Source organism: Myxine glutinosa, chromosome 3 (assembly GCF_964187855.1).
Source record: "Myxine glutinosa chromosome 3, kmMyxGlut1.1, whole genome shotgun sequence".
Taxonomy (NCBI): Eukaryota; Metazoa; Chordata; class Myxini; order Myxiniformes; family Myxinidae; genus Myxine; species Myxine glutinosa.
In genome coordinates, this window is record NC_136263.1 from 88413814 (window position 1) to 88432341 (window position 18528).

General features: G+C 47.1%; 1 protein-coding gene across 2 annotated transcripts in view; it reads left to right on the forward strand.

The window, feature by feature from the left end:
• Positions 1 to 18528, forward strand: part of SRPRA (SRP receptor subunit alpha) — a 69596-nt gene that overhangs the window by 22376 nt on the left and 28692 nt on the right. For both annotated transcript variants that reach the window (XM_068110535.2, XM_068110536.2), the window contains 3 exons: positions 11120 to 11294; positions 12891 to 13015; positions 13196 to 13305. In XM_068110535.2, the coding sequence (XP_067966636.1) occupies positions 11120 to 11294; positions 12891 to 13015; positions 13196 to 13305 (410 nt within the window). The remainder of the gene's footprint in view (positions 1 to 11119; positions 11295 to 12890; positions 13016 to 13195; positions 13306 to 18528) is intronic.

An 18528-nucleotide genomic window follows, 5' to 3' on the forward strand; every position in this document is an offset into this window, starting at 1 on the left:
AGGTAGGGAAGAATTAAAGGAAGATGGAAGAGATGTATGGAAATACTGTTGAATGCAGAGAATGAATGGGATGGCAACATAGAGAATAACCCAGTTTTAGGACCGGCAGAGAAGATAACCGAGAAGGAAGTTGAGGAAGCGATAAAAGCAATGAAGAGTAGAAAAGCGGGAGGGCCGACGGGAGTTGTGGGAGATATGTTTAAGGCAGCGGGAAATTGGGGTGTGAAGAGAATGTCAGAGATCTGCAATCTGGTGGTGAAAGAAAGACGCATTCCAGTGGATTGGGAACTGAGTACCCTCGTCCCTCTATATAAGGGGAAAGGTGACCCTCTGGACTGTGGCTCGTATCGAGCGATAAAGTTATTGGAGCATGGAATGAAGGTATTGGAAAGGGTGTTGGAGAGGAGGATAAGGAAGAAAGTGAAGATTGACGAAATGCAGTTTGGATTTATGCCAGGAAGAGGAACGACAGAGGCGCTTTTTATTGTGAGGCAGTTGCAGGAGAAGTATATGGAGAAGAGGAATAAGTTGTTTCTTGGGTTTGTTGATCTGGAGAAAGCATTCGATAGGGTTCCACGTGAAGTAGTGACATGGGCATTGAGGAAGTTAGGAGTGGAGGAATGGTTGATCAGAGTAGTGATGGCAATGTACAAAAGAGCGCGCACAGCTGTAAGGACGAAGGACAGGAACAGTGGTGAGTTTGAGGTGAAGGTGGGAGGGCATCAGGGGTCGGTACTAAGTCCACTACTATTTGTAGCTGTGATGGAGGTGCTGGCTCAGAATGTAAAGGAGGGTATACCGTGGGAGTTGTTGTATGCAGATGATCTGGTGTTGATTGCAGAAAGTATGGATGGACTGAAGGAGAAGATGAACAATGGAAGGAGTGTATGGAGACAAAAGGTCTGAAGGTGAATATCGGAAAAACGAAGGTGATGGCAAGTGGTAAAGCATGTGGTGAGTTGGAAAAAACTGGGAAGTGGCCGTGTGCTGTGTGCAGGAAGGGTGTCGGAGTGAACTCCATTCAATGTACAATGTGTGCTGAGTGGGTTCATCAAAAATGTAGTGGTTTGAGAGGTTCATTAACCAGTGTGGCAGCTACATTCAAGTGTAAGGTGTGCACAGAGGGAGCTGCAGATGGAGGAAATGTTGAGTTGGATCTTGGAGATGGCGTGAAGCTGGAAGGTGTGAAAACATTTTGTTACCTTGGAGACATGCTGAATGGAGAAGGTGGATCAGACTCGGCTATGGTTGCTCGAGTGAGATGTGCATGGAAGAAGTTTCGGGAACTGAGTGGCGTGCTGACGAGGAGGGGAGTGTCGTTGAAGCTGTAGGGAAAGGTGTGTGCTGCATGTGTGAGAAGTGTTATGATTTATGGGAGTGAGACATGGGTAATGAACGTAGAGCAGCAACGAAGGCTGGAAAGGATGGAAATGCGAATGGTTCGGTGGATGTGTGGAGTATCATTGAGAGAGAGGAAGACAAATGATGAATTGCGAAAGATGATGGGAATAGAGCCTGTGATGGATGCTGTGAAGAGAAACAGGTTGAGATGGTTTGGTCACATGTTGAGGAAGGATGAAAGTGACTGGTTGAAAAGAGTGATGGAAATGAATGTAGAAGGAAGTAGAGGACGGGGAAGACCGAGAAAGACTTGGCTTTCGATGGTCGAAGAAGAAATGCGGGCAAGGGGGTTAACAAGGGGAGATGCAGAAAATAGGGCAAAATGGAGAACATTGTCATGGGGGACCGCAAGGCTAACCCCTGCTCTTGCAGGGAAAATGGCCTGAAAATGCCTGTTGTTGTATCATGAAATTGCCCTAATCAATATTGCTTCATTAAAATTTTATCAACCCTATTTTTAGGTCCACTTCAGAGATTAGGGTCCTTCTTCAACACACATTTCAACTTTACTTTTCTCTTCTTCTGTATCCTTTACCTTCCTCAACTTTGTGATCCTTCGTTTCAACTCCATGTTGACTAATTTTCTGTAGCTTTAACAAATCCAGAGTAAAAACACTCATGAAATTGAAATTTACTATTTGCATAATATCATCTGTTTTTTTAAATTTTATTGTAACAAGTATCTTGACCTTGTCAATACACTTTTTTTTTCCTTTTTTCTTTTTTTGTAGACAGAGTCAAGGCTCGTGTAAGAGCTAGCAAATGAAACATGAAAAGGCACATAAGACGTACAATAAAGGGAGCGGGAGACGAGCGGGACTGAGAGGAAAGCAAACAAGCACAACAACAGTAGATAACAGGGATGTCGGTAGATCTGTGGAAGGGAGAGGGCTGGGGTAAGAGGGGAGAGGTACATGGTATAAAGCAACTGAACACTACTAGGAATTTCAGGGATGCAGTCGGAGATTGAAAGAGGTGGATTTGGGGTTTTTTAATGGGGGAAGAAAAGATAAAGGTTTTGGATGGGGGATAATAATGTTTTTTTGGACAAGAGATGGTGGTGAACAGATGTTTTAAAGACCTGGAGGGAGGAGAGGGATTGAAGAGATTGAGTTTGCCAAAGGTGGGGAAAAAAGAGGAATGAAAGAGTGAAGGTGAGCAGAGAGTCTTGGTTTTGGTAGTTTCACGAAAAGAGGGTTGCTGGCAGATCTTGTGCGACCTGAAGGAATATTCGCGGGACAGAGCTGGGGGAGCAAGGCCGTAGAGCTGTCAGTGGAAGACAGAATGACCGCCATCCTGCCTGCGGTGAGCGAGTGATAAGGCCCTCAGAATCGGCTTCATCGCAAAGGAGGAAGCAGATTCTTGGACACTTGGACACGAAACTGATAATTTTCTTGAACCTCGTCTTTTTTGCAACATGAATCTATCAGAAATGAATGAAAGGTATGATAGAATAAAACACCGCCCATCTAACGGAGAACATATTGGTTTGTTTGTAAAGCTTGGTTTGTATGTCGAGACACTAAAAGTTTGGTACCATCTATTTTTGGCATATGTATACTATGGCAACGATTTTCACTTTTTTTTTTCTATCCTTAAGTCTTTTTATGCCGACAAAGTCACCAGAGGCATTGTGTTTTCGGGTTGTTCATCCAAGCATCCGTGATAGGTTTTGGTTCCCGCGATAACCTAAGACCAGTTGAAGGGATCCAAGTCAAACTTGGTAAAATTATGTATAATGATGTAAAGATAAACTGATTACATTGAGGTCAAAGGTCAGAGGTCCCGTTGGATGAAAAAAATTCTGTTACCGAGCTAACTTGTGAACCAGTGATGGGATTTTAACCAAACTTGGTATACACATATATTATGATGCAAAGAGAAACTAATTATATTTTGACATTAATATGTCAAAGGTCAGAGGACATGTCAGGTAAAAACGTGATACTTACACTCCTCACAATAAGTTAGGCATATCGGCAGGTTCTTCGGTGTGGTTGATTTTGTGTATTAATTATGTTGCAAAAAGTTGTTGGTCCTAATTCTATGGTTATTAATGAGTGTGAAAAAACACTATTCTTGATTTCAATACCCTAACCCTAACCCCTATAAAAAAAATAAACTCACTCCCACAATATCCCTAACTTATTGTGAGTAGTGTAAGAACAGCTAATGGAATTTAAAATCAAACGTGGTACAAGTATTATAATGATGTAATAATGTGGGCGGAGGCATATTGGTCGACGTCGCGACATCAAATTATGTCTCGTTATTCCTTGTTCATAGGAGTTGCACATATACTAACCCCCTCACCAAGGAGATGGTATTCTTACTTTTGAGACCGATTTAACTCTCACAAGTCTGTTAAGCAATTATTTAAACTAACCATGCAATTGTACCCCAAGTCATGCATGCTGTGGAACTAAGATGATATTTTGTGCATGTGAACAGCACAAGTTTGTTTTAAAGAAAGTTTGTAGTATGATGGAATTGCAGGCATAACCACTTTCCTCATTGTACTTTTGAAATATTGAGCCATTTTATTCAAGGTAAGATGCTGTGTCAGATATTTGTACCTCACCAAGTCATTCACATTTATTAGCTTTGGATAATTGATTGGTTTGCATTTTTCATGTCTGGATTTTGTTTTGTATCATTAATCTCTTGGTCTGCCTTCTGGTGGGCTGGTCAGTATAGTAATTTAACAAATCGATATCCTGCTATCTTGATACCTTGAAGGGAGAACCATCTTTTCCAACGTCTCATCTTTTTAAGATGATTTCTTTTGAATATAGATTAAAACCTGGATTGAATTTTTTTATTTTTCTTATTGTTCAGATGAAATAGAACATAGACATAATAATTACCCTCGCCAAAGGAGAGGGTATTGCATTTGAGTCTGTTTGTTACTTGCCGGAAAAGATTCCGGCAAGTATGTTGATCGGTTGGTTTGTCTGTCTGTTTGTCTGTGCGCAGCACTACATCTACACCGTTTCACGTAGAATCGCCAAACTTTACACAAATATTTCACTTGCCCTGGAATAGACTGTGCCCAATTGATGACATCATCGGTCACGTGGTTCGGCCGCCATCTTGGAAAAACCAAAAAATTTGCACCTGTATATCTCCGAAAGTGCTGAATAGAAAAAATTGAGGCATGGCTCATTGTAAAGAACTCTCCATGGGGAATACAATATGTAGTGAAATTATACCAAAGTTGAACCCAGGAGTGATACTCGCTTAAGCCACTGAGGGGCGTCTATAAGACCTGGGACATCCGCGACGCAGAGCCACTCCTGTGACATTTACTATGACATGTAGTCCTGTAGTCTTGAATGGTACGTACCCGCACCTATATGCTAGACTCGCTTGCTTTGACTATTATTATCGGTCCTTTCTATATGATGCCAAGATCCTGATATCTATTGCATGATTGTATTTTATACAGGATGATGTCAGAGATCAAATGTGATTAAACCAACTTGTGGGACAAAGTTGTGGACCTGATTGATTTCCACGACATTTAATCACAATTAAGATCTACGGAAATGGCGGGACACAAGATGATCAATGTACCGACACTCGGCGCCGACCCACAAGCTGAGGATTCGGGCTCGGAGTTCACTCACTGCCTCAAAACGTTGGAGAACCAGTTCGGCGCCCAGGATGCCGTTCCCACCGCTGAAACGAAGCTGTCTGTGTTGCAGACCAAAGTCGACCACCGCGTCTACAGGAGCATCGCACGATGTACGACGTACGATGCCGCCGTGGCAGAACTAAAGCGACTTTACATGAAGAAACGGAGCGTGGTGTACAACAGGCATCTGGTCGCAACGCGGCGTCAACAGCCAACCGAGTCGATCGATCGCTTCGCCCAGGAGCTGCGACACCTCCTCGCGGACAGTGCTCAAGAGGTACGGACACACGAGCAAGTCCAGGACGATCTTGTCCGAGACGCTTTCGTCTCTGGGATCAGCTCTACAAATCTGAGACTCAGACTCTTGGAGACAGCTGACCAGTCGTTCGCGGAGGCCCTACGGGTGGCCAACGTTTACACCGAGGCCCGGGAACAATCTACCGCTTATGACCACGCACGGGTCATTGCGGGGACTACTCAACTCGCGCGACCGGAGAGGGCTACCGCCGAGGATACGGGAGCGGACTCGACTACGGCCGAGCCCCTGGCCGCTCCCGAGGTGGACTCAGATTCCGGCCTGGCAGCAGCTACAGCAGCCAGGCCAAGGCCTGAACGACACGCGACGTGTTACTTCTGTGGCAATCGACAGCACCCCAGGTCGGCGTGTCCGGCTCGGGAAGCCATATGCCATTTGTGTTCGACTAAAGGACATTTTGCAAAAGTCTGCAAGAAGACCGCGCGGGGCGCGCGAGCTTGCGCGACCTTGAATGGGCTTATCGCTGAGCCAACGGACCGAGCACAGAGCGGGGCGCCTCACTCGGCTTTGATGAGCGGACCTCCTCCTCGCGGGCCCCTGGCTGCACGCACGTCCTTGGTGAGATACATCGGGCCGCCACAACAAATGGTGCGAACACGACCGGCCGCGGAGCGACCTACCTTGACTGGCGTTCAAACGCCCTCCTCGAACAAACGACAAGCTTCTGCTCTGAAAGCTCCTCCTGTTTTGCAGCAAACGCTGCATGTGACACGAGCGCCATCCGACGGCAGCTCGTACGAACTATACGCTCTTGCTCGAGCACGTGAAAGTACAATTGACTGCGATCTTTCGCACGTGACACGAGCGCCATCTGACGGCGGCTCGTACGAACTACACGCTCTTGCTCCGGCACGACCAACTATGCGTTTGGCACGGGGGCCCTCCGTGGGCTCCTCAGACGCCCGGAAAACTGCAGCCGGTGTGGGATCCACACGAGAGGCGCGATCTTCTCGCTCGGACGGCACAATACCTGCCGGATCTTCCGGCCTTGATCAGGCCATTGTTCCGCTCTTGGTCGAAGGCATTTTTGCGCGGGCCCTAGTCGACACGGGATCTACGGATAGTTTTGTCGATCAGCGGCTGGTGCGTCACCATGGGTGGCCGGTCCTCGGGACTACACAACGGATCTTCATGGCCTCCCAAGGACTTAGGCTCAGCACAAAGGGGGAATGTCGATTGAAACTTGTGATGAAGGGGCGCATGTTTACCGATGTACATCTCAAGGTCTTGCCTGCATTATGTGCTGACATTCTGTTAGGACATGATTTTCTTAAGCGACATGGACGTTTGGAAATGGAATTCGGAGGGACGGACACGCTTGCTGTGTGTGCGCTCGCGAAAATGGAAATTGAGCCTCTTTCGCTGTTCCCCAACCTGACCACTGACTGCACTCCTGTCGCGGTAAAATCGCGGCGCTACTCCCGAGCAGACGCGCAATTCATTGCGGAAGAAACGGCCCAGCTCTTAAAGGACGGTGTTATCGAACCTAGCCGGTCGCCGTGGTGGGCCCAGGTCGTAGTGGTGCGAAGTGAGGCCCATCGCCGGCGCATGGTAATCGACTACTCAGACGGTTAATCGCTTTACACAGCTGGACGCCTGCCCCTTACGGGGATGGATGCGCTAGTACGACAGGTTGCCCAGTACTCCGTCTACAGCACTCTCGATCTGCGTAGTGCGTATCATCAGATCCCCATCTCTAGGGCTGATCGCATCTATACTGCCTTTGAATCGGGTCAAAGGTTATACCAGTTCACCCGACTACCTTTTGGGGTGACGAACGGGGTCGCCTGTTTTCAGAGGGCTATGGACGACCTCGTTACTAAGGAGAACTTGACAGATGTCTTTGTATATCTGGACAATCTTATGGTTTGTGGGTATGACCAGGGGCATCACGATGCTAATCTGAAGCGCTTCCTCGAGGTCGCGCAGAGGTATCGCCTAACCATGAATGAGGCTAAGTGTCGTTACTCTCTACGCACGATAGATCTTCTGGGGTACACCGTGACCCATGGCTCAGTCTCTCCGGATAAGGAGCGTCTGCGACCTTTTCTCGATATGGCTCCGCCGAGCGATCGGGCTTCGCTGAAGCGTGCTCTCGGGCTGTTCGCCCACTATTTGAAGTGGGTGCAAAATTTATCCGCGAAGCTCCGCCCCCTCGTGGCCTGCGACACGTTCCCCATGAAGCCGGCCGCCTTGGCGGCCTTCGGGGGCCAAAAGGCCGACATCGCTGGCGCCGCTGTGGCGACGATCAACGAGAGCGAATCTTTCGTCTTAGAAAGTGATGCCTCGGATCATGCGATAGCGGCGACTCTCTCCCAAGGGGGGCGCCCTGTGGCTTTCTTTTCGCAGACTCTCACCTCCGCTGAGCGGAGGCATTCGTCTGTCGAAAAGGAAGCGTACGCGATCGTCGAGTCGATTCGGCGATGGCGACCGTACTTACTTGGGCGATGCTTCCAAATCATCACGGACCAACAAAGCGTTGCGTTCATGTACGACACCTTACATGCTCAACGTATTAAGAATGAGAAAATCACTCGCTGCCGTATCGAACTCGCCGACTTCTGCTACACCATCAAATACCGCCCGGGGAAGGATAACCTGGTCGCCGACGCCTTATCAAGGCCGGCTACGTGCGCGGGGATCGTAACTTTGGAGGGACTGCGCGCTTTGCATGACACTGTGTCATCCAGGGGTGGCGCGTTTCGCTCATTTTGTGCGTAGTGGTAATCTGCCATACTCGATTGAGGACATCCGCCGGATCTGCCGTGACTGCGCTATATGTGCGGAACTCAAACCGCGTTTTTACAACCCTCCCATGGGGACACTGGTTAGGGCTACTAGACCGTGGGAGAGATTGGCAATGGATTTCAAAGGACCGCTGCCGGAGTCGAGCAACTCTCGTTATCTGCTCACTATCGTTGATGAGTACTCGCGATTCCCTTTTGCTTACATGTGCGGGGATATGACGGCTGCTGCGGTCATACGGTGCCTGCAGAATTTGTTTTCTATGTTTGGGTATCCGGCCTACGTGCATACCGATCGGGGTGCGGTGTTCCTGTCTCAGGAGGTGAGAGGTTATTTGCTCCAAAATAATGTTGCTTCGAGTTACACCACACCGTACAGACCCCAGGCGAATGGGCAGATCGAACGCTTCAATGGGATTATATGGAGGGCCGTCATGCTAAGCCTCCGGACCCTCGGCCGGGGTCTCAATAAATGGGCTTGGTCGCTACCTGCGGCTCTGAAGTCGATCAGGGCTCTCCTATGTTCGGCCACCAACCAGACTCCTCACGAAAGACTGTTCCACCACCCTAGAAGCTCGGGTAGTATCCGATCTTTACCCAGCTGGCTCGCTGAGCCGGGGCTGGCCTATCTCAAACGAGCGGTGCGCACAAGCAAGTACGACCCCTTAGTAGATAAGGTGCAGGTACTCCAGGCGAATTCCGAGCATGCTCGTGTGATGACGGCAGATGGATGCGAGTCCACTGTCTCCGTACGCCATCTCGCCCCTTGTGGGGTCATCAACCCTTATAGAGATATCGACGAACCGATCTACGAGTCTATGGACTCTACCGAAGCTTCCTCTATGGAACTTTTGCTGACACTTCTGTCGTCACCTACACCCCTGCCTGAAGGCTCTGCGGTGCCCCCTCCGACACCTGCCTCCAGCGGCTACTCCGACGCAGGGGACTCCGGGCTTGGGGACGCCGTACCCGGTAGTTTCCGGACACGAGCTGGCAGGGTAGTTCGCCACCCCGACCGTTACGGGTGGACCGACTGACATGGAATGACGTCCCCAATCAATTAATGCTGACGCACGCTTGGAATCTGCCTAGCGGCAATATAGTTCTAATGGCGGGGAGAATGTAGTGAAATTTTACCAAAGTTGAACCCAGGAGTGATACTCGCTTAAGCCACTGAGGGGCGTCTATAAGACCTGGGACATCCGCGACGCAGAGCCACTCCTGTGACATTTACTATGACATGTAGTCCTGTAGTCTTGAATGGTACGTACCCGCACCTATATGCTAGACTCGCTTGCTTTGACTATTATTATCGGTCCTTTCTATATGATGCCAAGATCCTGATATCTATTGCATGATTGTATTTTATACAGGATGATGTCAGAGATCTAATTGTGATTAAACCAACCTGTGGGACAAAGTTGTGGACCTGATTGATTTCCACGACACAATATGTTAATGATGATGTCATATGTCCATTATGACGTCATAATTCGACAAGTACAAAACTTCATCCGATCAAGATGAAATTTATTGAGCATAATCTAGGAATACATTAGTTTAGATAATGATGACGAAATAGATGATAGTAAACAAATAATGATGACGTCATCGGTCACGTGGTTCGGCCGCCATATTTGTCCAAAATGGCCGATAAAAAAAAAGTATATTCCGGCAAATCCTCGGTATCTGACCGATTTTTCATCTGTCTGTTTGTTTGTCCGCACGGAATTAAAATGATTTTCGCTGCAACTGTTGGTCCGATTAACAGGAAATTTTCACCATAGGTGCACCATTTCCTGCCGATTTTTTAAAATGATAATTATGATGTCATGGGTCACATGGTATGGGCACGATCTTGGAAAAACCGAAAAACTTTGCACCTCTATATCTCTGAAAGCGCTGCATAGAAACAATTGAGACGTGGCTCATTGTAAAGAACTCTCCATGGGGAATAAAATGTGTTGACGATGATGTCATAGGTGCCTCCATTATGACGTCATAATTCGACAAGTACAAAACTTCATCCGATCAGGATGAAATTTCTTGAGCATAGTCAACGGATAAATTGGTGGAGAAAAAAAGATGACGTCATCGGTCACGTGGTTCGGCTGCCATATTTGTCTTAACACAAAAGCCTTAAAAACCACTAAATGCACGTCCTGGCGAGGGTCTGCAATCTCTGATTGCTCTTTCTTGCTTGTAACATTTGGAAATTAAGTATTGCAATTTGAAGTGCAGTTTCACATTTTTGAACCTCCTGTTTCATCTTATTGAATGTCTGATAAATAACTTAAATAGATGGAGGAATCCCATAATTGCCAATATATAATTTGTGGTCCAGAGAAAAAATGTCTTTTGGAAAAAGCTTATTGTAGATATCCACTTGACAACTGTTTCTATCATCACTGTAGCCTGTGTTCATACATACAGGTTTGGCATGCTTGCAAGTCTGCACCCCATGTGTTGTCACCCATATCTTATAGCCCTTTATTCCTTTGTGCTTTTATTAGACCATCATTTTGGCCAGATCAGGATGTCTGTCTTGTCTGTGAAAGAATTGAGAATCCTCTAAATAAATACGGTCTGTATAATGAATGTCAGCTGACGACCATTAACTCTTCCTTGTCTGTACATTACAGCCGCCCCCACTGTGCGTCCCGCTGCCCCCCACCATGAGCTCAACCAAAAATGCACCACTCACTATTCATCTCCTCTCCCTCCCCCCCCCCCCCCCCCCCACAATGTGCCTATTGTCTGTTGTGCTTCAACAGAACCTTCCTTCACTCCGGGAAGGTGACCAATGTTGCTGTGTATATCAGGCGGTCTTGTTATATTAGAGGGTGATGGAAGCCACGGAATGATGGAAACTTCATGAATTGGATTATTTTTCAAAACTTATCTCTCACAGAATCACAAATTGGAAAATAAAATGTAGCCCAACATTGGGCTGCAGAAGTGCTGCCTTGTGCAATCGGCAAACATTTTATTGATTGAATGGTGTGTGCTCATTTTCAACAGCAAGTCTCCGAAGCCAAAGAAGATCAAGGAGAAAAAGCCGAAGGGAAAGGAGCCACGCACCTGGAAATTTCAAGTCTCAGCTGCAGAAGCAAAGACTCTAGATTATAGTAGTCAAATTATCAGTACCAATTGTACTGACAATGCCAACAGCAGTAATGTTGCCACAGAGGAGATGGTAAGCTACCAGTGCCCTCGGTGGGAAACTGCCAGTTATTAAACTGCCACCGCATTGTCTTTCACTTCAATATCCATGAATAATTGAGTGGAATAATCTTTGGTCAAGTGAGTTTTCAGAGAAAGAAATCGGCATTATGGAAATATTCTCTTTCGGTTTGTAAGAAGTGTATAGCCTCCAAAGTCTCATCTTGTTCCTGTTTTTATTACAAAATGGACAACTTATGTAGATGGACACATTACATTAGAAGTACATATTTACAACATACTGTAGTACGTTTTTGGGATATTTACTGAGGGCGATGGAAACTTCACTTATTTCAAATACGGCTGAAGATTATTAACCACGAATTTTTTTTATGAGGGATTATCTTCTGTTCTGGCCTAAACATTATGTCGAGTGGCAGAATTTATATAACTAGGGCATTGCCCGTACGTGGGTGCCCGTTCCGTGGCCAAAAAAAAAAAAAAACGCTACCCGTACGCTCTACCCCGCCCGTACGCCCGTAAACAAAAAAAGCAACGCTCTTCGCTTCCGCCCTTCGCTCTGACTGAATTGGGAGAAATAATGCGCATAAGAAATCGAATTACGTACCGTAATGGCGGTCAGCTCGTAACGCGCTCAGCTCCGCTCGTCTCACATCGGCCACGCCTACGCAACAGAGCGTTCTGTGATTGGCTGCCGGAAGATAAGTCGTCACTGTCCGGAAGTTCGCAAATCGCAGTTAGGATGAATCGTTTTAATTTAATCGCAGTTTGAATTCGTTTTAAAACATAGTTTAACGGCAACATAGTTGAAAAGCCTTGCTTTGCTGCAAACAGCTGCTGCAAACAACAACAACATGGAAGGCTGCACTGTCCGGAAGTTGGCATATCGCAGTTACGATTATTTTAGTGTTAATGGCCAATTATTCAATTAGCGCCAACGTATTTTGGCTGTTTGCAATTTAATCGCAAGGAAAAGTAGAAAGAGAAGAGGGAAAAAAAGAAAAGCCTTGCATTAACGCATTAACGCTTGCATTGCATTAACGGTTCGGCACACGTGATAGCTCGCTGCTCTCTGATTGGTTGAAGCGTTTTTTGGACATAGCTCGGTAGGTACTTGTCCGATTAATTACAAACCTTGAAAAGGCACATCCTCGGGTCCCCAGCAATATACCTGGCAAGTTTCAAGTATATCGGACCCGTGGTTGTCGAGAAACAGCGGTCACAGACACACAGACAGACACACAGAGATTGCTGGAATTATAGATAGATGGTACTGTACTTTGAAAAGAAAAATATAATATGGTGGGTTTGATAATCCTCTATATGTGTAACCTTAATTTTTATCCAGAATATTTGCTTTCCATTATGGATTGCAACTTGGTTCCCTTGGAAAATAGAATTCCACAACAATTATGCTTAGTGTGATTGAGGTGACTTGTGGCATTAATGGTGGAGGAATTTTATGGCTATATTATGCTGTTTTCTTCAGCGGTCAAGAAAAGCAAGAATGGCATCTTTGCCTTAATTTTCTGCTCTGAGTCTACTGGCATTGGCAATGTGGAAAGGTAGGTGTAAAATGCGTCATCACTTATGTTAAATGTTCACTCAGGAACCCATGGTGGGCACCATGCGGGGGGATTTGCCGAATGTGGAAGCTGACAGCAGTGAAGAGGAAGAGGAGGAGGAGTTGGCAAACATGGAGGAAGAAGAGGTGAAGGTGACTCAGAAGTCGAGGTGAATGTCCTTGTTTGTAAAGAGTACCATATGAACCTCATGTTGACAGCAAATTCTAGATTCTGTGGCCTCCACAGACTGCTTTCTTCATTCAATCTGTAAAAGACAATGTATTTGAAATTTTATATCAAAAATTAAGATTGCAAACACAGGAATACAAAAAAGTGTATTGCTTTACAGGGGTCGCCTTGGTGGTATGTTCAGTATGTTACGTGGTCTGGTGTCTTCCAAGAGTCTGACTCGAGAAGACATGGAGTCAATTCTTGAGAAGATGAAGGACCACCTGAATGGTGAATGGTCTCCTGTGGGCATGGTCGGGGAATTTTGCACTTCACAATAACTTCATGAACTTGGGAGACTTCCAGTGAACCATTTTGGTGTGGACATTGTTTTGCTTTTCCTTGAAAATTTTGCCAACAGCTAAGATTTCTCATTGGATTGTCCTGTATTCCCTTGTTTTGTCTGTCTTGTCGTATCCATTCCCATGTCTTTTTTTTTTTTTTTTTTTTTTTTTTTTTTTTGTATACAAGATCGAGGCTCGTGAAAGAGCTAACATTAATCACACAAAAAGACAAACCGACACACAAAACACAAAAAACAAGGGGAGCGGTAGACAAGATGGGGAGAGAGGGGGAAGGACACAAAAGAGAGGGGGAAGGACACAAAAGAGAGGGGGAAGGACACAAACACAACATTTGAGAGCAGGGACATCGGGAGGACTTGGGGGGAGGTGGGAGAGGATTAAAACATATGAACACTGCAAGGACTCTGGGGTGAATTACCGGGGGTAGAAAAGATCAAGGTTTTCGATGGGGGAAGATAAGAGATGGTGGTGAACAGCTGTTTTAAAGACCTGGAGGGAGGAGTGGGATTGAAGGGAGTGGGGGAAGTTTGTTCCAGAGGCGGGAGAAAAGGGGAATGAAAGAGTGAAGGTGAGCAGAGAGCCTAGACTTTGGCAGTTTAACCAGAAGAGGGTTGCAGGCAGATCTTGTGCGACCTGTAGGAATATTGGGGGGACAGAGCACAGAGAGAGCTGGGGGAGCAAGGCCGGAGAGGAGTCGGTAGAAGACAGAAAGACCACCAACCTGCCTGCGGTGAGTGAGTGAAAGGCCCTCGGCGTTGACTACATCGCAGGAGATTCCAATGATTCTGAAAGCTTTGGCCTCAACAGCGTGAAGCCGAGCAAGGTGTGAGGCAGGAGCACCAGCCCAGAGGGGGGAACAGTATTCCATTGAGCTGCGGATGAAAGCCTTGTATGTGGTGAGGAGCTCAGGTGTGCCAAGGAAGGACTTCGCACGACGGAGGATGCCCAGTCGGCGACTGGCTTTGGAGGCCAGCTTGGAAATGTGGTTTTCCCAAGAAAGATCATGGCAGATAGTGAGACCCAAAAGCTTGAGCGACAGAACTTCTTGGAGAGGATTGTTGAGAAAGTAGATGGGAGGGTTGTCCAGTCGGTCCTTTCGGAGAGACATTGTAAGAGTGTGAGATTTGTCAGGATTGAAAGACATGTTCCACTTGTTTGACCAGTCTGTGATTTTGTCCAGGTCTGCAGAGAGTGAGGAGGCTGCAGACTGCCGATCTGAGGGATGAGGAATGGAGCGACAGAGAGTAGAGTCGTCAGCAAAGAGATAGAGAGGATTTTCAAGAGAGTCAGAGAGATCATTGATGAAGACCAGAAAAAGCACAGGGCCCAGAACACTACCTTGGGGAACTCCAGCCTGAACAGGAAGAGGAGATGAGAGAAACCCATTCAGGGCCACACGTTGACTACGACCAGAGAGGAAGTCCGCCAGCCATGCGTGGAGATTTCCATGGATACCAAAGGAGGAGAGTTTGGAGAGCAGAGCAGGGTGCCAGACCGTATCGAAGGCACGTGAAATGTCAAGGGAGACAGCTCTAATTTCCTGTTTGGCGTTGAGGACCTCCATCCATTGTTGAGAAAGCAGAAGCAGCATGTCCAGAGTAGAGTGACCAGGTCTGAAACCAAATTGATGATCAGAGATCAAGCCATTGGAGAAGAGGAAAGATTTAATATCTGAAGCAATGATGGATTCCATGACTTTGCTGATAATTGGGAGAAGGCTGATTGGTCTGTAGTTGCTGGGATCTGTTTTTGCACCTTTTTTGTGCAAAGCGGTGATGTTGGCTGATTTCCAAGCAGATGGCAGATGACCTTGAGCAAAAGAGAGGGTGAAGAGAACAGAAAGAGGGAGTGAAAGTGCAGAAGAACATGATTTTAGGACCCGTGGGCTGATGCCGTCAGGACCAGTTGCAGAATCAGAGTCGAGGGTTGCCAGAAACTTTTCCACCTTGTCAGGAGGAAAGGACACAGAGTCCAGGAGCAGCTGGGTACGACTGGGTACGGTGGGTACAGAGAGGGATGGGTTTGGGACACAAGATTTAGAGGCAAACACAGAGTTGAGGCATTCAGCTTTTTCAGCTTGTGCATATACTTGTCTCTGTTGTGTCAAATTTGTGTCTGTCGATGCCTGAAGCTCATCTACCTACCGTCTAGACCTCAGGTGTATCATGCACTCTTAATTTTATCCTGGGTGTCCTCTTATTTGTACCTCTTATTCTCAAAACTGCTCGAAGCAAAAAAAAAACAAATGCACATTTAAATTGCCATCTCATTTTGTTTGTTATTACCTCCTTCGTTATTATTTATCCTTCTCCTTTATATTGTTGTGCGATTGCCCCTCGGTTAAGACCGGGGGATCGCGGATGGACTCGAGCTTACTTGGAGGCGTTTCCAATTCAATGGCGGATCGATACACGAGAAGGGGGGTTTGGGGGGAAATGCCGCGGCTTACCTTTACGGCCCCGACGATGTCTTCACCTGCGAAGTGATTAAATTCACACGAACATGGAATTATGTACAACAAGAAACGATTTATTTTACGGAACCCGAGAACGATGGACGCGACGGTAAGTAAATAATGTTCCTAAATCGGGATCCTGCACACCTCACTTCACATACAAGACAAATGGAAGGATAATCGAAAGGAACCGTTGTGTGCGCGTTTGTGCTTATCTGTCTCAGTAGTCTGCGGTCGTCAAGGATGGTCCGGCTCCGAGCGCAGTCGTCCGACCGCGGCTCCGGTCAGCGGGAAGTAGGCCTCGTTCCGCCCCCTTTTGCGCTCCACCAGGCCCACGGGCGCCGCCGCACGCCAAGCCTCGTGTCCCCGCGCGATTGTTCGCGAGGTTCGTGCGTGAATCTGGGTAAGAGAATCGTTGGCGCACCAACGTCCTTCCAATGTCCAAAGGCAAGAACAGGTCCAGCACGAAGTGACAGTCCAGAGCAAGAGGCCAACGGAAGAGCGGAAAATGCCGGCAAGCGAGAGGTTTTACTCACCGTCACGTGACGTCAGCCCTCCTCTCCCCCAACCAGCGCGGTGCCCCTCGACTTCTCAAATCTTCTCACCGCGTTGGTGTCCTCTCATTGACCGAGCTCTTTCTGCCCTTCATGTCATGCGATCCGTCTGTGGCCAATCAGTCTGCCGCTTCCTTCCACCAATCAGTGGCCAGCTTCTTACCCCATGGTGCGATCTTCCCATCAAAACCCTCTTGACCAGTCACTCGCGAAGTGGGCGTGGCTATTGCCTGCCTTGCACGATGTCTGCTTGCCATGGTGCCGTTGTACGCGGCTGCTTTCTGCTTGTCTTTCTGTTCAGCCCTTATGGCGGTGGGGGATTCATTAATGTGTGCACTAATGGGGCTAACTAGTGTATGTGATGTGTTGCCATAAGGGACAAAGGGATGATCACCAGGTCTGACACACAGGGGAGTCTTATCCTTATTCCCTAGAACTATTTATCACTGGATCATCCTCGTATACTCGTATCACAAGTACACACTTGATCCGACAAACCGGACTAACAGGACTTATTACATCGAGATTGTTCTAACTCGACAGACGGAGCATGATACCAATACAGATCTACCTAGATCTAGATATGCTTACCCAACCGACATAACAATATTACTTCAAAGCATTAATTTGGTTATTTGATTAAAACCTTCCGAATGACATGAAAAAAATATATATATTAATTTCCCTTTTCTCTTATCCACAAATATCTCACACCCTGACTTCTTCTGAATTGGCCTCTCTTGCCAGTAGTGTTTCCTCCTCCTCCTACTCCTCCTCACCCTCCTATTCCTGCTCATCCTCCCCCTCCTATTCCTGCTCCTCCTCCTCCAGCTCCCCCTCTTTCCCATCCTCTCCTTCTTCTTCTTCTCATCCCCCTCTTTGTCCTCTTTATTCTTTCACCTCCACCTCGTTCTTCTCTCATACTCCTACTCCCCCTCTTCACTCCTACTCCTGCACCCTTTCGTCCCTCCTACTACTCCCTCTCTTCCCTTCTACTACCTCTCTTCCCTTCTACTACCTCTCTTCCCTTCTACTACCTCTCTTCCCTTCTACTACCTCTCTTCCCTTCTACTACCTCTCTTCCCTTCTACTACCTCTCTTCCCTTCTACTCCCTCTTCCCTCCTACTCCCTCTCTTCCCTCCTTATTCTTTTTTCTCCTCCTCCCTTCTCATTATTTTTCCTACTCCTCCCTCCTCGTTCTTTTTTTTCCTCTTCTCACCTCATTCCTTTCCCTCTTTATTCTTTTGCTCTTAATTCTTTTCATACTCTTCTTTCCTCCTTATTTTCCTCTTAATTATTTTCATACTCCTCCCCCAAACTGTTGCCACTAAATTGGAAGCAAATAATTGTCTGGAATGTCATTGTATGATGTAGCATTAAGATTTCCCTTCACTGGAACTAAGGGGTTTAGCCCGAACCATAAAAACACCCCCAGACCATTATTTCTCCTCCACCAAACTTTACAGTTGGCACTATGCATTCGGACAGGTAGCGTTCTCCTGGCATCCACCGAACCCAGATTCGTCCGTCGGACTCCCAGACGGTGAAGCGTGACTCATCACTCCAGGGAACGCGTTTCCACTGCTCCAGAGTCATCATTAGCGGCGAGCTTTACACCAATCCAGCCGACGCTTGGCATTGCGCATGGTGATCTTAGGCTTGTGTGCGGCTGGTCGGCCAAGGAAACCCATTTCATGAAGCTCCCGACGAACAGTTGTTTTGCTGACGTTGCTTCCAGAGGCAGTTTGGAACTCGGTAGTGAGTGTTGTAACCGAGGACAGACGAATTTTACGCGCTTCAGCACTCAGCGGTCCCGTTCTGTGAGCTTATGTGGCCTACCACTTCGCGGCTGAGCTGTTGTTGCTCCTCGACGTTTCCATGTCACAATAACAGCACTTACAGTTGACCGGGGCAGCTCGAGCAGGGCAGAAATTTGACGAACTGACTTGTTGGAAAGGTGGCATCCTATGACGATGCCATGTTGAAAGTCACTGAGCTCTTCAGGACGGCCCATTCTACTGCCAATGTTTGTCTATGGAGATTGCATGGCTGTGTGCTTCATTATATATACCTGTCAGCAATGGGTGTAGCTGAAACGGACGAATCCACTAATTAATAAGGGGTGTCCGCATACTTTTG